We start from the raw sequence: 22,132 nt of genomic DNA on the forward strand, positions 1-22,132 counted from the left end.
TATCTGTATGTAAGTCTATTATACTACTATACCCTCCTTTACAATCAATCAAAAAATTAATTCCGAACATGTCATTGTATCCAACCCACTAGAGTTACTCTCCCTCTCTTTCGCTCTCATATGAATGACTTGACGGATGAAGCGTATATATAAGCTATTAAAACAAAAAAAAAAAAACAATATTTTCATTGAAATTAAATCCCCTAAAGATTTTTTGATCGTAATTTCAATTGCTCACTGAAAAATGAGAAAATTTTCTTTTCAACAAGGGTAACAACATACCGCACGCTCTGGTAGCTACTCCAAGTTTGCCAAGACTTGCCTCTGCCATCACACACATATAAAATACAACAATCTCACACATGCTCTAGAGTATCAATATTAACTTCCCGGCCCTATTGAATTAAGGACCAATCAATCTGGTTTTTATCTCATTTTCAATATCTCATTCCCGACTTCAATCTCTCTCAAGTCTCCCCCAACTTCTTCCCCAATACTCCATCGAAAGAAAGAATTTCGAAGGCCTCTCTGGATGCTCGCATTCAATACACGATTGTGTAATAGTAGTAATCTCAGTCGTAGACTTAATTAAATTTTCCCCAAAGAAGACCTCGAGTGCCTATATAGTTGTTGTAGGACTCCAACATTATCCCGGCCAAACCACCACCCCATCCACTTTTAATATCCATCGGGAATCTAGGGAAGCAAAAACGGAAAATCTCAAAAGCTCCTTGTGCTATAATTTATTATTGCCTCTATGCTATCGGGACGATTTATGCTTGAAGTTGTTGGTGCGGTCCTGGGTACCGAAAGAACTCACCGCACCTTTTTTTTTTTTGTTTATTGTATGTAGGGCTGATCCAAGAGAAGAGTGTATATAGGGTATTGTATAGTAGGTCCTTAAAACTGAGCAAGCACGCAAGTGGTTAATAATAGTAACCAAGCAAGCTGTACACACATGTACTTAGTTTATGGGGCATCCACTTGACAAAGGAAAAAGAAAGTTATTACCAGTCCAAGGGAAAAAGTATTAAAAATGTTTGTATGTATTGTTTATGTCCTTTGCGTTGTTCGCGTGTGCGATATAAAAAGATAACAGCTTGAAAGTTTATTATATAATTTTTCGGTTTGATTGATTAAATTTGATGTCCTTTTAGACAATAATTGATTGCGGTTACTGATACAAGAATGCTCAAGTGTGATAAAGAGAACTGTCATCATTGTCATCATCTGTGGCAGTAGTAACTTTATTTGGATGCTTTTAGAGAGGGAAATTTGCGAAAGCATCAATAAAAACTACGAACTATCATAATTTCTAGAGATTTTAAAATATTGCTGTCACAAGTTGTACCAATTGTTATTTTTTTTTTTATATTTATTTCTTTATTTCAATAAAAATTAATCCGAACTTTAAAATATAATATTTTTATAGGTCACTTATGTACCTACAGAAACTTGTGTTTCGAATTTTTAACTCTAATGACAAGTAAGTTGGACTTGAGAAAGTGTTTCACTTTTTTGTCGTAATTGTATCCTCCGATGAAGGTTTTTAGATATTTCGGTAAATTCCGTCTCAACCTTAATGAAAATTGTTGTCGGCTGCTCTTTGAGATAATTTTATACTATTTTTCAATATTTTTGTGTTGGTTAAATTAAGTTTAAAATTTAAATATATTAGCAATTTTTAGAACTATTTTTCTTAGAGTTCTAAGGAAGATTGTAACCACAATCGAAAAAAAGAAAAATTAAAATCAAATTAAGAGGAAAAAGATATTTATTAGTAGTTGTGTGTATTTTTCGTGCATTTGAAATACTGGCTGATTTATTGTTACAATCCCTCTCAGGGATGGAAAAGTCAGTACAATTGTATCGAATTTCATACAAATGAGTTTGCTTAAGTGCAAAAATTTTATTTTGTCTGAATTCGATACAGGTTAACAGGTTGCCAATCTTTGAAAGTCACAGTACAAAACATTGTTAAAATTTGATTGTCAAAAACAGCAGACCAATCTTAGACCAGGGTCGATAATTTTTGAAACCAAAAAAAAAAAATCATATTACAATGAAACCCATTGAAAAAGGAGGTGGATATGATAAAAATGAAAGAAAAAATAAATTACGGGCGAGCCGAGTTCGGGAATTGGGTGAGTTGAGTTGTTAATAGTAAGGTTGTAGGTACTAAAAAGATCTACAACTTTTGTATTGACAATTTTTTATTTTTATCTTTTTCAAAAAAATGTCTAAGAAACTGAAACTTACCTTATTATGTCCCAAATACGCTGTAATTAATTTGATTTCAAATATTTATTTTTTTCACCTTATTTTGACTTGATATACAAAAAAAACACCCTTATTTTCAATCGAAAATTCACGTGTCAAAATATCTGCTTTTTTCAAAAATCCGGTGGGCATGGGCATTTCGTTCGTTAAAATGTCTACTTTCTGATGGTGTGAAAAAAATCAGTATATTACTATACCTAATACATGTTCTCGAAAAATGCAAAAAAAATTTTAAAAAAAATTTGAATTCGAAATTTTTTTTTATCATTGCTTACAATTTTGGCCTATTTAATACAATTTACACTTTAATTACTCAAAAACAGTGAGATTTCATGTAACATTGATAAATCTTATGGTTTTTGAGTAATTAAAGTGCAAATTTTAATAAATAGGCCAAAATTGTAAACAATGATAAAAAAATGTTCGAATTCAAGCTTTTTTCATTTTTTTTGCATTTTACGAGAACGAAATATCCACCGACTTTTTGAAAAAAAGCTGATATTTTGACACGTGAATTTTCTATTGAAAATCAGGGTGTTTTTTTAAATTAAGTCAAAATAAGGTGAACAAAATAAATACCTATTTGAAATCACAAAATTTTGTAGAAAATTTTTTTATTTGAAAAAGATATAAATAAAAAACCAAAAACTCGGTTATTTGAATTTTTCACATTAATTTTGAGGTTATGTGTTATTGTAGATCTTTTTATTACCTATAACTTTGCCATAAAACTATTTTCCATAGAACTTGTAGTTTTGACGAAAATCGAGATACACCATTTTTTACCATAAAAACTGAGCCCACCTACTTCCCGAACTTGGCTCGCCCGTAATTAATTTTTCCTTTCATTTTTATCGTATTCACCTCTTTTTCCAATGAGTTTCATCCTGCTATGATTTTTTTTTTTACTTTTTAATGTTTTTGAAGGCTTCGGCACTGATCTATCTGTCATTTAATTTATTTTGAATTTTTACACTTTTAAATTACCGACGAAAAATGCACAAAAACTGGATAAACCACTAATTTTTTAACAATATTTGACCATTTTCCGACAAAAAGCACAAGCAAAATTTTGAAAAATAAAAACAAATAAAAACAAAAAATATTTTGAAAAAAGAAAAATTTGATAAAATAATTTTTCAATTTTCTCAAAAACTAGAAGACATAGAAAAGTATGTATAGTTTTCACTGTTCGATAAGGAATCAATTGAGGCAGTTTTCTGTGCGAGTAATTTTTTTAACTAAAATTCACAGTCTGGACAAAAATAGTATAAAATGAGTTTTAACAAAATTTTTTCGCCTATTTTTAACTTTGAAATCGATTATTTCAAAAAACTATTGGTTATAATATAACCAATGATTTAAAAAATAGAATCAAAGGTACAATTTTGTCTTTCGGAAATGGTATAATTTATTACTGTAAGTGTTGCCGTTGTTTTTTAATAATTTTTTTTTATTTTGATAATTTTTTTTTAGAAAAATGCCCCTCCCACCTAAACGGGGAGAGATAGACCCCCCTCCCAAAGAAAAAAATGTTTGTATTGAGCTCCTCTACAAAAACCCGTTATCAAATCCTGGCGCCCAAGTTATCCTACTACGTGCCGAAACAACATTTTTGGTCTATACCTAAAAGTTCGAATTACTGTATCTGGGTTGAAATCGAAAAAAATTTTTTTCTAAGCCAATTTTGAAGTGATTTTCATAAAAAATACCTCGATTGATTGTGAAATAGATATAGTTTTAGAATATATTTTTTAAATAGCATGTTGTTTTGAAAACATATACTTTAAATTGATGCCGAAGTTGGGCAAATGACGAAAAAATGGAATTTTTGAACTTTGACAGCTTATAAATTCTAAGTGGTTTAACCGAGTTACATGTTTTATACATTTTTGAAAAGGTATACCTATTTATCTTCTATCAGAAACTGTAAAAATCGAAAATGGGTAAAAAATTGACGAAGCTAGAATTTTTTCAATGGGTGAAGGTCCAAAAAACCGTTTTTTGCCCGTAACTCCAGATTTTGGGGGTGTTAGGGGATTTTCAAATACCGTTTCGTAATCAGTGCGACTAGCTCTGCAAAACCTGATAGGTCTCCGCCCGCGTATATATTGAAACCTCATTTTTGTAACACCGTGTAATTTTTTCAAATAAAATTTTATAAATTAAAACAAAAACAAATTTCCTGTTTACTGCCGTACTGCGATTAAAATTTATAAATGAAGGGCTTAACTGACAGATATGTCTCCGTTTTTGAGAAATAAATTTTGACAACGTTCAGAAGATATTACTTTATTCTGTGTACTGTTTTTGTAAGTCAATTCGAACAAAAAAAAAACGAAATCCAATGTTTTAAGGCTTTGTTAAATTTTAGAATTTTGGTCTAAAATAAATTCAATACCATGAGTGTAATGAGATGATGTTTTGTTTTTTCGTATCAGATTTATAATGTCTTAATTTTCTAACCAACCTCAATTGTGAATATTGAGTTATTGAATTCATTTGCTGTTCCAATTTTATTGCGACTAAATTTGCTCGTAATAATAAATCGTAATAAAAAACGCATTCTTTTTTTTAACGTGGCACGAAAGTTGTCCCATTACACAAACCTCAAAGAATAACTTTCAATAAAATTTGGATTAACCTTTATTAAACCAAACAAAGTCTTTAATTATTTTCACATAATCGTAGCTTTCTAAAGACACTTCTCATCTCAACGTAATCGGTTGAGTGGTTTTGAGTGCTAAAGCGTAATAAATAAAGAAACACAAGATTTCAATTATATGTGTATTTCTCCTAAGGCCAAGATTTTTTTTCATTTTGCCTTTTATACTAGCAATATGGCTATAAAATTATTATGCTACAATAACTGCTATTTTGAAATTAGTCTCTCTATACACAAATACTCATACAAAGCTAAGCACACAGAGTACTTATGTACTTGCTGGAGCTTTAATTTCTCTTGAAACAAATAAAAATGTCGGTATGCCATTCAAAAAACACTTGCTGATAAAAATTCTTCTTAAGTTAAAAAAAAATTCCTTATGAGCACCAACCACATACATTTCTAGGCCATGGTTGGCCTATAAGTTTTGTATTCCTATGTGTGAAAGATCAAGTTGTATCCTCGAATAACTATACAAATATGTACAAATGTATGAAAGTCTTATATCGAAAGAATGTAGGTATATACAGAGTGCGTCACTTTTTACCCCCAAACGGCTTAGATCCCAAATGCCAAACCCCTATTCACACACATAATGCCGAGATTCCTCCTGGCAATCTAAATTCAACACAGCCTGCAGAATTCATTCATTAAAAAGTTTTGCTTAGTTGCACCTGAATTCCACATGTGTTTCTGTGTTTTTCTTTCTTTTTTTTCTCTATTTTTTTTTTTAAGAATATCCTTTTTCTTATCCCAAAGTGCTATAGTAGTACAAGAGTGAATATGTATATTAGTGCCAGTGCGTTTCTGTGTGACTATGTGATGGCAGTGTCGGATATGGCTTCTGGAATATTTTTAAGGCTCTTCAAGTCATCAAAGATGTTTTACTTTAAAAGTTTTAGGCCCAATTCCATTAAAAAATAGAAAACTGTTGAATGGCATACAAATTTTAAAATTTCCCTTTTCAAATGGTGAATTTAAATTTGAAGGAGTGTTAATAAATTGGGCCCTGCAAAATTTTGAACTTTGACTGAGAACTCATATAACGAAGGGCTTTCTTTTTATTTTGACCAAAGCTTGAACGCAGCTCTACAATCCATTAAGGATTTTGACCTCAACTCACAAATTTTGGCCGGTTAGGGCCTGCCTACATTTAACTAAGCAAAGTGTCTTTGCCGCCAGAACTAGATGAGTTTTAGGAGGGTTTTCAAAACTAAATATTTCTCGCAGCTCTATCGTTCTGATAATAATATGAAGACATAACAGGTATTTAGTTGACGTTTCTGAGGTCTTCAAAAGTTTTCTGTTATCTTTCAATAACTGGTCGAAAGTATGTGTCTATGAGACAGTTCATAAAACATACTGTTTTATGCGTTTCTCCGAAATTTAGCAGACAAGTTGGTTCCCACTTTTAACCAAGTCATCGAATGTTGCTTTCAATGGGTTGGTGATGAATGACCAAAACCTGTTATCCCAAATAGAATCCCCAAAGCCGAAATCCCCAAGACAAACCTGGGTAAAGACAAAATCTACAGGAAAAAATCTCAAAAAAAAATCTCCGAGAGAAAATCCCAAAAATCGCGCGCGCGCGCGATTTGATTGCTTGATACACAACTTCCTCATATTCATTTTGGAAAAACCTATTTTCGTTTTTTTAACTTTAAGCTGCGACAACTTACTTCAAACGTTATGCTTTTGGTTCAACTTGCTGTATCGTACAGTATATTAGCATTATGGTTAAGGCAGACGAATGGTAGGTCAAACAACGAAGGTTCACGGTTGTTTACATTAATTTTTTTTACGCTGTTGCATTTTTAAAGTGGAACCTTTATGATCTCAAAATTGTCGTGTTTGGTTCTGATTTTGCTTGACTTACGGTGTTTTTTTTTATCATTCTTTGTCGTTTTCGTTTTTTCTAGTTGGAGATTTTTGGGGATTTGGAGAAAATGGGAGAAAAAATTATTTATTCTAGATTTTGTCCATTGGGTGCCTTTCCCCATGGAGATTTTATCCCTGGGGTCAAAAATTTTCTGGAGATTTTATCCGATTGAGATTTTTTTTGGAGATAGTGTAGTTCTCCCGCTTTCAATACCTTGATAGCAAAACTCTTAACTCTGAGAGCTTTTTTCAAGGTTGCCCTACAATCCACTGTGGACTCGAAAAGAAAAGGTCCTTGATTTGACCCTTGCGGTACTCCGATTAATCCATTAATTCAAACGCTGTCAAATGCCATTTTGGTTTATATCAAGCATGCTACAGTTGTTTTTTTTTTTTTTTAGTGATATTTCTATGAAATTCAAGAAGAGGGTTAATCATTGACTGTTGTACCTTGAATCCATACGGAAAGTTATGTTATTATATTCCTTTCCAAGCAGAGTTTTGTATCAGTAATAGAGACTCGAGTATACCTACTTGGTTCTTTCCATAAATCTATCTCTTGATGTCTTCTGAGTCCTCTATTTGCCCAAAGCTCTGTTGACTGCATTCCCCAGCCCGAGGATCGCTCCTTCAAATTCGATATTCTAAGCAGTCCTGCCTCGATCTTTCGTTTCTATAAAAATCTCAATTCTACACATGTTTTGATAATTTCTGTATACAGTAAATGTGAATTATAAAAATGAAATCCAAACTGTATAAATACTAGGGCATTCCTTCCTTATTTTTGAATCCTATGGAAAAACTGTTTCTAAATAATAAAAAAAAAAAAAATCCCCGAATTTTTTCAGATTTTTATTTAGACGCTAGATGGATGGCGCCCCAAGAGGGTTAAAGTTTTTTCTCATTTGAAATAGAGACCCCCGGTCCTAGAAAAATGGTTTATACCTTTTTGAAAACGGTGTTTAATGTAGACAAGAATATCATCAAACATTTTTGATTTAAGACTATATCTAAAAAAAATTGCTCCATAGGTCAACATTATATACCTATTTCAAATAAGAAAAATATTTAACCCTCTTGGGGCGCCATCTAGCGTCTAAATAAAAATCTTAATAAATCATGGGATTTTAGTTTTATTATTTAGGAACAGTTCTTCCACTTGGGAACTTGATTCTCGATGGCTTGTAAGATATATGAGATCAGTGTGGATCTGTGGATAAGGTACTTTTTTAATTTTTGTAGTTCCACTGCGTTTCCGTCGGTTAGTTACACTTATTATTTTTTCCACCTTGAGAAACTGTACAAGAACTTTAATTTTTGCTTTACATCGCACAAAGCAATTCAATTTTATAAGCTTCATCCCTTAACACTTGGTGCAAAGGCCTCTCCACCCCTAAGTTTGACCCTGGATCAATTTCAAAGAGAAAAAAGAAAGAAAAAAAAAAAAAAACCGTTCGCTTCTATTCCCAATGCGAGTGAGAAAAACTGAGGAATTTTCATTGGAAAATATTTTCGCATTCACATCCTTCAAAAACTGAATGCAACAAAAAAAAAAATAAATAGGAAGAAATATCAACAACATACAAACACTCAGCGGATGGTACTCAAACGTTCGACATTCGGTTTGAGGTATGCCTAAGTGGACCCGAAGGCCTTCAAAACCACACACAACTAGTTGTGATGTGTGTTAAGCTGGGATGGCGAATTCATATATAAAGGACGAAGTAAAAGTTCTCCTTTTTTTTTTTGTTCCTACCAAGAAAAAAAAAACCAGAACCTAGTTCAAGGAAAGATCTTCAGTTTCATCTTCATTTTTAGCTTGTGTGTGAATATTTTTTTTGTATTTTTTTTTTTCTATCCTGAGACGACGTCGTCGTCGTCATATTCGTCTTCTTATAGTCCTGATTCTTGTGAAGAAAAACCAAAAGAAAAGGATTACTTCTTGCTGTAAGGCACAAGGAATAGAAAGTATGCACTTGCAGCAGCATCTTCAAGAGGACCTTCTCCATCTTCACAAACTTGCACTCTAGGATTTGTTTACGTTGTTGCGCTATTGAAATAATATGAAGCAAAAAAAAAAAGTATATGTTTGCTTAAAAACTTTACTTACTGTTTTGCTTGAAGGCAAATCCTTATACCTATAAAAATATGTATGAGAACGCGGTATGATGTGTGAGATTATGTGCAATTAAATTATATCTTTTTATTGTTTGCATTAATTATACCATCGTTTTATGCACGGCTGCGAAAAAGTGGAAAAAGTTTGAATAAATTTTAAGTTTTTTACTTTTGTGTGTATATAGATACGATGTGGAAGTGTAGAGAAATGGAAGTACAAAAGTGGTGCTGGATGGATGATGACCTTAAAGTTTTTGTGTGTGAAGAAAACATTATTTTAATAGTTTGAAGGTCGTCGCTAGAGTTAAGCATAAAGTTGGATTAACTTTAGAAAAGTTTTCAAAAGTAATTATATGTTATCTACTTTTTGAAATTGTATTAGGGAATAGATTTTTAATTGAATCATAAACCAAAGAAGTAAGTGGGTAGGTATGCGCGGAGAGAGAAAATATTGTTGACAACACGAAGCATTTTCTATTCATGGTTGTTGTTTCAAGTAAATTCAAAGAAAATTCATCCTTTATGAATATAGATAGAGACTTATCAACTTTACGCAAACTTAATTATAAATACAAGAAATATTTTTGTGTTTAGTTATTTTCTAAGTAAATAAAAGTTTTAATTTTTCTCTCTAGAGAATGGGTAACCTTACGACGTCTTCAAGTTGAGGTACCTACCATATTTGAAAAAAATTGCTTAGCTGCTCTAGGCGTATGTCATAAATAAATCAGATTTTACTTTTATTTCTTGATTTTCTTGCTGTCTCATTAAGGCCCAACTTATTCATTCTCCATTATAGCGAGATCGACCAAGCTTAAAAAGACCTTTTTTTAGGTTTTACTCGATTTGGGAAAATCTAACAAATTTAGAGGAAATTTTTCGAAATACATTTATTTCGGTTAGCTTTGAATTTTTTTGAAAATCTTAAACATTGTTAGGCCTCGGCTTTTTTCAAAATTCTAAAAAAACTGGAAAAGGAAAATAAGAAAAAAAAAATTCAAAATACCTTGGATTTTTTTCCTGCAAGGGGTAAGCCTTGGATTTGTTCGTAGATCTAAAAATTTTGGAGGACATTTTTTAAAATGTATTTTTCTCGGCAAAGGATTTTTTTGAAAATTAAAAAGTTTGAAATTCTAAAAAAATTAACGAAAATTTTCAAAATGCATTTTATACCCTAAAAAATTGGAGGATTTTTTCAAAATATAAAAAAAAAAAAAAACTGGAGAAAAATTGTTTGAAATGCATTTTTTCCGGAAATGTATAGCCTTGTATATTTTTCGAAAATCCAAAACAAGTTCAAAGTGCTTTGCATTTTTTTCGAAAATCTAAAAAAATTGGAGAAAATTTTTCGAAATAGATGTTTTTCCGGCAAGGGGAACTTTTGTATAGACAATTTTTTCACATAACCTCAAAATTAATGTGAAAAATTCAAATAACCGAGTTTTTGGTTTTTTATTTTTATCTTTTTCAAAAAAAAAAAAAAAATTTCTACGAAATTTTGTGAAAACTTACCTTATTACCTTATAATGTCCCAAACACTGTAATTTATTTGATTCCAAATATTTATCAATGTAACATGAAACCTTACGGTTTTTGAGTTATTAAAGTGTTAATTTTTATTAATAGGCCAAAATTGTAAGCAATGATAAAAAAAAATTAGAACTCAAGCTTTTTTTCAATTTTTGCATTTACGAGAAAATATAGTACATGTATACTAATGTAATTTTTTTACACCATCAGAAAGTAGACATTTTAACCAACGAAATGCCCACCGACTTTTTGAAAAAGCTGATTTTTTGACACGTGAACTTTCTATAGAAAAATAGGGTGTTTTTTTTTATATTAAGTCAAAATAAGGTGAAAAAATAAATATTTGGAATCAAATAAATTACAGTGTTCTTAGGACATAATAAGGTACATAAGTTTTCACAAAATTTGAAAAAGATAAAAATAAAAAACCAATAACTCGGTGATTTGAATTTTTCACATAAATTTTGAAGTTATGTGAAAAAATTGTCGATACAAAAGATTTAGATCTTTGTATTACCTACAACTTTGCTATACAACTTTTTTCCATAGGACTTGGAAATCAAAAAAAAAAATAGATTTGCAATTGCTATATTGCTGGGACGTTCGTGTTGTTACCTCAGAACTCTTGAGACACCTGAAAATAACTCTTTCCAAGTACTTGGCTGATCTTGTTGCCTAGGTTTTTTGACCTTTTTATTAAAATACAAGCCAGTTTTAACAATAAAAACTCAAATACACATGATTATTTTTTTGTTTTGTATAAAAATAATTTTTATGTTTTAATCTCACTATAATGCTTAAAACCAATATTAAATTAAAAAAAGATATTATTAAATAACCACAGTTGTATTCAAAAGTCAATATTTTGTGTGACTTTTAAACACGCCTTCCCCAATTTTTCATAAAGTTTTCAAGTCTTGTACGTACTTTACTATCTTCAAGTTCTTCTACTTGATCCCTTTCGTCTGATTCGCTTGATGATGGTGCCGGAGGATCGGTTTCTGGTGGATTTGTTGCTGGTGGATCTGTTGCTGGAGGATCAGTTGCTGGAGGATCTGTTGCTGGAGGATCAGTTGCTGGTGGGTCAGTTGCTGGAGGATCAGTTGCTGGTGGATCAGTTGCTGGTGGTTCTGTTGCCGGAGGATCAGTTGCTGGAGGATCTGTTGCTGGAGGATCAGTTGCTGGTGGATCAGTTGCTGGTGGATCAGTTGCTGGTGGTTCTGTTGCCGGAGGATCAGTTGCTGGTGGGTCAGTTGCTGGAGGATCAGTTGCTGGTGGATCAGTTGCTGGTGGTTCTGTTGCCGGAGGATCAGTTGCTGGAGGATCTGTTGCTGGAGGATCAGTTGCTGGTGGATCAGTTGCTGGTGGATCAGTTGCTGGTGGATCAGTTGCTGGTGGATCAGTTGCTGGTGGATTAGTTGCTGGTGGTTCTGTTGCCGGAGGATCAGTTGCTGGAGGATCTGTTGCTGGAGGGTCAGTTGCTGGAGGATCAGTTGCTGGTGGATCAGTTGCTGGTGGTTCTGTTGCCGGAGGATCAGTTGCTGGAGGATCAGTTGCTGGTGGATCAGTTGCTGGTGGATCAGTTGCTGTTGGATCAGTTGCTGGTGGATCAGTTGCTGGAGGATCAGTTGCTGGAGGATCTGTTGCTGGAGGATCAGTTGCTGGTGGATCAGTTGCTGGAGGATCTGTGGGTATAACACCTCCATTTGCATAACAAGACATCATATCATCAGTAGCCTTGGCCGTTTCCACAATATACTTTCGTTCTGCATCACTATTACATCTTCCTATTTCGTATTTTATAACATGAATCTGTTCTCTAATATGAGCAGCAGTATCTGACGAATCCTTAGATGCCTTCCATACTCCGCGAGTGTTTTTATCTCCCTAAAAAAAAACAAATGTATTCCTAAAATATTTTTCAACAGTAAATAATTTTACATACCGATGAATTGACACAGTCAAAAAATTCCAAATTCTCTGATTCAGCTTTACATCCATCAAGATTTGCACAAACTTCATTTAAAGTCTCAGTTGTAGCATCTCTCGATTGTTGACCCTCACTTGCCAGTGTTTCAAGCTTTTCATTTTCATTATCCTCACACTTTTTAAGATTTTGCTCATAATTGGCCAAAATATTGTTCAAAAGTTCAGAATAATACGGATGACATGAACTAATACTTGATCGTAGCATTTGCGTTGATCTTGATTTAATCATTTGTTCTTGAAGTGCATCTTCAGCTCTTTGTCGAATGTACAAAGCTGCTGGACTACTTGCATTCACCTGTTATCCATTTATGTAATAAACAAGAAAATATTGAGACAAAAAACACAATAACTCTTCGAAAACAATCTTACATTAAAAACTCCTGCAATTAACAAAGTTAACGTTGTCAAAAGAATTTTTAAATTCATTTTGTTTTTTTTTTTTTTTTAATTTATTAACTCCACCGCCAGTTAATGAAAACGTAATATTTTTCACGTTGTTTACGAGTAAAGTTTCTTTTCGGATTTACTAGACCTTGTTACAAATAATCGGCTTTTATAGATTGCATCAGGTGAAAATTACTTTTTAATCATTAAAATCGATTTCCGTTGATAAGAAAAAAACTGGGTAATGCGCTTAAGGTCTTATCAAAATAGTGTGCGGTTATACTCTTCAGAAATTCTTGTTAAATATTTTTATAGATTTTCTTTTTCATTCTTCTTTTGATGTACTACTTTTTTTGAACTGACTATCAAGAGTGTATTTAGTGTGTTTTGATATAAAAAGGCCCATGTGAATTTGTATAAAGTCTTTCTTTAACTCAAAGATTAAGAAGGAAATTTACAACTCCTTTCTCAAAAGAAAGATCTTTCACAAGAATAAATGGTTAAAATTTTAAGGTTATTGTGTTCTTATAAATGTTCGTTCTTGTTGATTCTCATGGATTCGTATGACCAAAATTCATTCGTAATATCGTAATATATTTATTTTATAATGCCGGTGATGTGAATTCGAATTTATAAGCAAAAAAAGGATTAAAACTCTTTAAAATTGCAAAAACAATAGTTTTCAGTAAAAAAAAAAAAAAAAAAAACAACAATTTGAAGTGCGACCGTTACTTTGCATCGCTGCGTCATTGTACATCTTTTTTTTTCATACAAAATACAACAAACTTAAGTTAATCGGTGTGGTATCGATTGATAACAAACAATTATTATTATATCATGTAGGTAATTTGATAGCATTTAAATTGAGTGCAACAGTATAGATAAACATTTACTTGTATTAAATAATATCTGACTCAGAAACTTAATATTTTTTTGTAGTAGTCTTATATTCATATGTGCACATCGTCATATCTAAAATTTATGGAACTTGGTTAAGTGCAAGTTTTATAGGCAATATAAATATTTTCTTTTGTTTTCCACTTAAAATTTACAACTGTAATACAGAAAGATAATGGCGATGAATAATAATACAAAAACACTGAAGCGTTAGTACGCAGCTGATTGATTTAAAATAAAAAATCCTCTACAAAATAATCAACTTAAATTCATGAATGAAAAAATTCCATGAGTAATAATGTATTATTGAACTACTATTTTATTGACTTAGGGCCCTTACAACCCATCGGGCGGCGCGGGCGTTTTACTTATTTACTAATTTAAGGTGGCGCTCAAAATCAAATCAAATCAACCAACATGGACATAATTAGAAAAATTAATAGGTCACTTCATAGGAGCTATCAATAAAAAAGAATTAATTCAAATAATTCCAATACACTTTAAATAGAACTCGAGATAACAATTTTGCATGACGTTATGATGATGGAGAATGCCAAAAAAAAAAATGAGTCCGGCAATTCTGAGTCCAGTCTATCTGTTTGTCCGTCTATATGTACCTCAAGCTACAGTCTAAACTAGTGGAGTGATTTTCTTCAAACTTGGCAGTTAACAGTTTTAGGTGATTCCCTAGAGAGGAAATTGACATTTTTTTCTTAGGACCAAAACTTACATTACCTGTCATATAATGGAAATAGAAAAGTTAATTTTTTTTTTCAAAAAAGGCTCTAACAATTTTGATAAAAATTTTTGTGTATGATTTTAAAGACAAGGTCCAACTTTTGAATGAAAAAAAAAAATATTTTTTTGGAAGGTTACTAACGGTACCTGCCATAGAGCCATTTTTTGGTTTCAAAATATCTCTTACAAGACTAACTTGATTTCAACAAAAAATTTTATACAAAAGCGTTTAAGTAACTGTAATATTAAAATTTTAAAATATTTTCAAAAACACATTTTTGGATTTTTAAAAATATTTCAACAGGTTTTTGAAATGTTTCGAAATTTTATTTTTAAGTGTAAATTATTTACTTCTTCAAAGTGGCATACACCAACTTTTTTCTTTGAGAAATGTTAGAAAATTTTTATATTTTTTTTTAAACGGCTCTAAAGATTTCCAAAATTGTTTTTCTAAAAATTCCTTTTCATACAAGAAATTAGATGGCATACTTGGTTTCGTGATCAAAACCTTAAAAAACGGTGTTTTGTTTCCGATAAAAAAAATTAATGTATTTTTTTTTACATTATCAGAAATATGCTTGAATAAAATCAAATTATTACTTTCCCCTTTTTTTATAAAAACGTTTGAGATAAGAGATATTTTTACAATAAGAGCAAGTACGTGCGACCCCAGTCGTGCATTTTATTTTATATGCTTCTTACGCTGTGAAACATTTTAACAATATGTTAATTTGGAAATTATTTTTTTTTATCAAAGTCTATAGTGGGTCATAACAAGTGTTCGAGGAACACTTCATGTGTTCTCATCGTGTCACAAATAACTAACGAGTCCAAGGTAAAACAGAACTTGTCTACTTGAAACAATTCCAAGAAAAAAACTTAAATTATAATTCATTTAAAGGCACTTCATTGCAAAGTTCATTGAATTTTATATCTTAAGCAGTTTTTGATACTATTGAAATGATAAAAAAATACACCAGTAATGTCACAGTATTGTCACTAAAAATAATCAAATGGTAGGTACCAATATTTAAAAAAAAATTGATTAAGGAAAAGCTTTGGGTACCTACTTGTTTAAAGAAGTTAATGTTCAAAGTCATTTCCTTAAAAGCTTATCAGTTTGTTGATGTTTTTTGACAGTCACAAGTTTGATGCTTACAAAAAAAAAATAAATAAAATGTAAATAATAAATTAATTAAACTGATTTCCCCTTTGTTGAGTTGTTTTGAAACAATGTGTTAAGCTACTTAGCAAATATATGAGCAATCGTTAAGTATTAGTAAACAATTAAAAGTGTCATCTCAATAATTCAAAAATTATTTAAATGTACACAAAACATAAAATCAAAACAACATAATGCACTTGTTTTAACTAAAATTTGTAGTGTAATGTCTTAGATTTAATAAAACACTTCCTTATTATATTGTATTATTGATAAGGGTTCAATTAAAATTGATAAGTATTTATTACAAAATCCATTAAAAATTTAATGGACACAATAAACAAGTAATTAGACTTTGAATCATCAGGTTTATCGTTTTCTAAGATCTGGAGAACTTTTTAAGTAGAATACATATTTACAATATAATAATGGAAAAATTAATTTTAAAATTATCTAATACTGTCTTTTGAAGAAAAGACATAAAATATAATGGTCTTAAGTCTTTATTAAGTACAGCACGTTAATAAAATAGGCTACAAATTTGAAATTAACTTTAATCAGAAATTTGTTGTTCAAAATAAATATAAGACAACTAAAAATTGTATCTCCTGCAGTTCAAATTCAATATGAATAATACTCATGTATGTATGTAAATAAAAAATAATGTTAATTTTGTATTCAAGAATGCTTAATCTTTTCCTCTCTCAGTCCTCATGAAAAACAATTCCTACTCCAAACGCAGCATAAAGTGTCACATAATCTACAATCTTTCAGCTCTCAATGAAAATAGACAATACTTTTCGACATAAAATGCAGTTGAAATATTTTAAAAATTTCATTAAATAGAATATCCAATAAAAATTCCTCATATGACATCTGCAAATAAAATAGAAGAAAAATCCCAGACGTTTTGTTTTTTGTTTTCTGTCTTTGGTATCTAGTGTTTTATTTCATATGAAAGTGTTCTAGGAGCAGTTTAAATAAACTTCCATAAACATATTTGGAATTTCCCTTTTTTTCTCGAGGAAGGTAAATGAAAATGCATTATGTAACAATCTTTATTTAATGAAAATAAACGCGTAAAGTAAATTTATTCATTTATTTTTTTAAGTTTTTCTAAATTATTCTAAATTTCTACTTTTTATTAGTCCTTAATGATATAATAACTTTAAAATGGTACATATTCTTCCATCAATGAGCACTATTTGTGAATTGTTATTGACACTGCTTGTAGAAAGAAGATTTAAACCAAAAAACCGACAACATTCAAGTTCTCGTATCCATTTCAAGGAAAATAAATCCTTGCAAGTGGTTACAAAACCACATAACTTTTATAAACGCCCACAATCACGCATACGCTTATTATAGGAATGTTTCATATAAGAATTTTCTTACAAAGAAATTGTTATTGTTTTTTTTTTACAGCCTTTTATAGCACCCTTTAAAGGGATGGTTCTGGTGCATTTTTAATTTGAGCTTTTCAATTTCCTGAAACTGTTTATGTTGGTAAACCTTAGCGACACACGTAAGCCATTTAAAATGAAATTCAATTTGGAGAATTAGCAATATCAGAATTTTGGGAATTCGAAATTTAATTAGGATGAATTAGGATGAATTTGAAAAGTGGGCGAGAGAGTATTTTCGTAACTAGATGTGAGAAAAGACATGATTGGTTTTGGAAATGATAGACTTTTTAGACACAAACAAATATTTGGCTATCTAAAGATGGCACCTCCAATTTTTATTTTTCAAACCTGCGTGGTTCGATGTTGGTAATTTAAAAAAAAAGTGTTTTTTTTATATTTTTTGAACTAAGGGTGGGCTAACGAAAAAAAGTGATGTAATTTGTTGGAATTAGCAGGGCTAATTAGAAAAAATGAAAAAAGGACAATTTTTACACTGGAAATTTGAAAAAATAAAAAACTTTGTCATAATTTTTGAACTAAGGGTGGGTTAGCAAAAAAAGTAATTTAATTTGTTGGAATTACCAAGGTTAGTTCCAAAAAGGCCTAAAAATCATTTCACTCCATTTTATATTTAATGTTACTTTTGAAAAAAATTCTGATAGATTTTACTAAGCATGTAGCTTTTCTAGGCTCTTATATGGTATACCAACAAAATCAACGATTTTTACACTAAACAAATATTTGTATGCTGTGTTTTTTAAGGTGAAATGAAACAAATCAATTTAAGCTTCTTAACAGGAATGTTATTATGGACTACATTTAACTAAGTAAAAATTCTAAGTCAAATAAATAACATTTGAGGCACAATGCAAACACCAGTGGATTTAATTTTTCTTAATTATTATAAATTTAAAAAAAGGTCACTGTGGTGCATACGTATTTTTTTTGTTTTTTTTTTTTTTGTGGTGAATTAAAACTAATTCTTCTATAATTTTTAAACTTATGGTAGGATAGCGAAAATAAAAGTTGGACTAACCTTGGACAAACAAGGCACGGTTTTAAACTAACTATTTTTTCACAGGACGAAAAAATACATTTTTTTCGGTTTCTGATACGAAAAAAAGTTTTTTCTTGTATCTTTTGATAAAATAGTGAAATAAAGAAATAAAAGTTGGGCTATCCTGGGCTAACGTTGTGCAAACGAACTACAGTGCAAAACCAAACATTTTTACACTGAATAAAAAAAAAAAAAAATTTTCTGATTTTTGAGCTCAAAACAAAATAATTCTTTTATAATTTAAGAACTAAGGGTGAGTAAGCGAAAAAAAATCTTAGGTTATTTTGGGCTAACCTTGGGCAATCGAACCAGACAGGTTTGAAAAAAAAAATTTTTGGGAGTGCCAACTTCAAATATCCCAAATGTTTAAAATGTTAAAGTTGATTCTTATTATATGAGTTGCCTCTGTATCGTAATTTCAAAAGAAAAGCAGTTTTGTTAGAATTACTAAAAGCATTGCGAAATTTACGTTTAATCGAAATCGTTAGAGTGTTTTTTTTTAGAAAATTGCAAAAAATTTGTCGACCCTTTTTAAAAAAAAGATGATTTTTAATTTATTTTTTCAAATCAAAAAATGTGTTTTCCGAAAAGAAATAAAATAATTTTTTGGATTTATAAATATTTTTTTTTTTGAAAAATCAAATTTTAGAAAACGGGACATTAAATTATTTTGAAATTTTGGTTTTAAATGTTGATTAGTGATTTCTACAAAACCAATTTTGTTTTTTTTTTTTTTGTTTTATATAGGTACCTACATTACCGAAATTTCTATATAAAAGGCCTTACAAATTTAAGCAACTTGAACTCTAAAAGCAAGTTCGTGTAACCCAGTCGTGCATTTTAGTTATTTTTTGCCTTTAACAAATTCAAAAATTACGTAGACAAGCTTGTTTTCTATATACATAATTTTTAGTTTATTTTGCTACACGGTCATTAACTTTTGAGTATTAAGGCAACTTATTCTATATTTCAATACCGGACTTGAAAGTGAAATCTTTAAGTACAAGTAGCATCAAATTATATATGTATCATATTAATTGTACTTGAAAATTTGAAGTACAAGGTACTTCTATATATGTACCTATACAGGTATACACGGTTAAAAATTCTGGAGTATTTTTTTAATTCTTTTTCGGTTACATATAGGTCTACACCAGAAATGTATTTAAACTTAATACATGACAAATATTAAAATTTTTAGTTAATACAAAATGTATTAAAATTTATTATAGTTGTATTAAAAAATAATACAGTTTATATTAGAATTTAATACCGAATGTATTAAATTTCAAGTATTGAACATCAAATTTAATCTTTTTATATTAATTTCTAATAAGAATTTTATTAAAAGATAATACAAAAATATTTCAATTTAATACCAAATGTAGTGAAAGTTAATAAAATGTATTACTGTTCCAAAATTCACTACTGAAAATAAATATTAATCATAAATAATATAAAAATGGTGATATTATTGTCTTATTCAGGGGCGGACTGGGGATCAAAGGGCCTCCCGGGACTTTTAGGAAAAGGGCCACAAATGCATAATTACTCTCAAAATTTTTAAAAAGAAAAGTTGATATGCAGAAATTGTTTCTTGATATTTAGTTTTTTCACGTTTATTGATCTATAATCTGTGATCAATCTGCTGATCAATTTATTTGAGTGATTGAGTTATATAACATCCATTTTAAAACGTTAAGTGGGTGTTACTTTCAGTTTAGTCAAAATAAAATATGTATTCTTTATATATCTAATATAAAAGGTAGCACCTTCAAGATGTTGTTGTTGTTCAAAAATTATAAATTATAATATAAAATCTTTATATATCAATATATCGAATCACTTTTCATAAATGTGCACCTCTTCCAAAAACACAAATACATCGAAAAAAGCGTTATCTTAATTTGTTTGACTAATAATGTAAAATGTTATTATTATTATTTGATCTCAACACAACGTTCTAGAATTATATTATAGCCCAGGCAAATTAGTAAATCAAATCGCATTTTTCGCAGGACTACATTTTTTTCGTGGAATGTATTTGGGTGAATATCCTTATCATAAAAGCCTATTTTTTGGGATAATAAGATGTCGAAAGCAGCCGCCATCTTGGAAAAGAGGTTGGTAACATTTATATTTAATAGCTCCATTTTTACTCATTTTAACCAAAAATGGCCAAAGACAGTCTTATTCACAATAAAATTATCTAAAAAGTGATGTTCTAACGAATTCAGTGGCTATATTAAATTCAATTTATAACTGGTGGTTATAACTGGTGGGGACAAATTGACATTTTTACTTGCGATATTGGTACTATAGCACTATAAGGCAAGTTAAGGATTCGAAAAAAAAATCGGACTCGAGATAACCATCAGACATGAGTAGTGTATTTTGGGGGATTCTGGACCCTCCCAACCTCCCAAGCTCTCGTACAAAAATTTGTATGGAAAGTATAGGTAATCTACTACATTTAATGGTGACTATTACCAAATTTTGGGAGGTATTTTTTATGTGTTTTTTAACAGATTCCGTGGTAATTGATAAACCAGCGGCATCTAAAACCAGAAGAAAAAGAGGAAGAATGACAAAAAAATCTATATTTAGATCTTTATGAGGGAGTTTCATACTTCCAATTAGACAATACCTTTACATTGATTGAAAGAGAAGGCTAATCATATATGCACACATACATTTACAATCCATGCAGCCCAATCTATTACTTTTTTTTTTTTTAGGTGAGCACAGCTCAAAGAAATCCAACTAGAAAAGTGTATCCCACAACCAATTTATCACTAGAAATCCAATCCCACAACCAATATTCCAATGAAAATACAAATGGATCTAGAAATCCAACCAGTGACAATTACTACCAATTGGAATTTCTGAACTTACTCTAACATCGGTGCACACATCATTTTTGTATTGGGTGGAATGGGAGTGACATAGATTTTGAATTTACGAGCTACCCGACCAAATAAGCACTATTCCAACAAGAATTTAATTTTTACATGGAAATACAACCGGTACCAAGCACAAATCAAAGAAATCCAGCTAGAAAAGTGTATCCCACAACCAATTTATCACTGCAAATCCAATCCCACAACCAATAATTTCATTGAAAATACAAATGGTACCTACTAGAAATCCAACCAGAAAATTATTCACAATTCTTGGTGGCTGCGTGTAGTATTTTAAACAAGAAGAAGAAGAGCAAAACGGGAGGAGTTTGATACTTCCAATTAGAAAATACATTGTCATTGATTTCAAAAAGTAGAAAATTATATAGGGACCCATGCACCTGCAATCTATGGAGAGACATCTATTTGCTTCTTCTTTTTTTTTTTTTTTTTTGTGATGGACCAATAGTTGTATTGAAAAGAAATTGTGAGCATATGTATCGACATGAACGATCATGATCGTTTTATGTAAAATATCCAAGTTCAATATTAGCGTTGCATGTTGTAACATGAAGTAAGGAAAATGAATTAGGATCATCTCTAATAGATATATAAACATTTTGTTGGGGATAATAATATGATTTCGGTGATGTGGTGGGGGAAGTGTCAATATAATGTACCTGTGTATGGGATGCGCGATCATTTTATTACGGTCTTACATTTTATTAGTTTAAAGCGGTTCAAAAGCAGTTTAAAGCGGTTTAAAACCAGTTTAAAGCGGTTCAAAAGCAGTTAAAAGCGGTTTGCTCTGAACGTCATTTTTCGGGTTATAAACGCCACGTTTTGGGTTATGTTTAGGTTCTGAAATCCGGGTTTCGGGTTATGAACGCCACGTTTTGGGTTATGTTTAGGTTCTGAACTCCGGGTTTCGGGTTATGAACGCCACGTTTCGGGTTATGTTTGGGTTCTGAACATCGGGTTTCGGGTCCTAAGCATCGTTTTGGGTTTTAAACGTCGTTTTTGGGTTATGAAAATCGTGTTTGGGTTCCAGTAAAAAAATAAAAAAAAAAAAAAAAAAATAGATTCTTGTTTCCTCATAGCAAAAGTTGAACTGCATATAAATGAAGT

At 30.6% G+C, this 22,132-nt stretch overlaps 2 protein-coding genes across 3 annotated transcripts in view; one reads left to right on the forward strand and one right to left on the reverse strand.

The window, feature by feature from the left end:
* Positions 1-22,132, forward strand: part of LOC129907894 (uncharacterized) — a 209,065-nt gene that overhangs the window by 105,112 nt on the left and 81,821 nt on the right. The window lies entirely within an intron of this gene.
* LOC129907893 (formin-like protein 1) lies at positions 11,214-12,997 on the reverse strand. 2 transcript variants are annotated; one of them, XM_055984376.1, is made up of 6 exons: positions 12,830-12,997; positions 12,417-12,755; positions 12,019-12,358; positions 11,959-11,988; positions 11,809-11,898; positions 11,214-11,688 (listed from the first exon to the last, which is right to left on the reverse strand). In XM_055984376.1, the coding sequence occupies exons 1-6, from the start codon at positions 12,884-12,886 to the stop codon at positions 11,348-11,350; spliced, it is 1,197 nt and encodes a 398-aa protein (XP_055840351.1). In that variant the 5' UTR covers positions 12,887-12,997; the 3' UTR covers positions 11,214-11,347. The 2 variants fall into 2 exon arrangements, with proteins under 2 accessions (XP_055840351.1, XP_055840350.1); XM_055984375.1 differs by having other exon boundaries at positions 11,959-12,358.

Source organism: Episyrphus balteatus, chromosome 1 (genome assembly GCF_945859705.1).
Source record: "Episyrphus balteatus chromosome 1, idEpiBalt1.1, whole genome shotgun sequence".
NCBI classification, from domain to species: Eukaryota; Metazoa; Arthropoda; class Insecta; order Diptera; family Syrphidae; genus Episyrphus; species Episyrphus balteatus.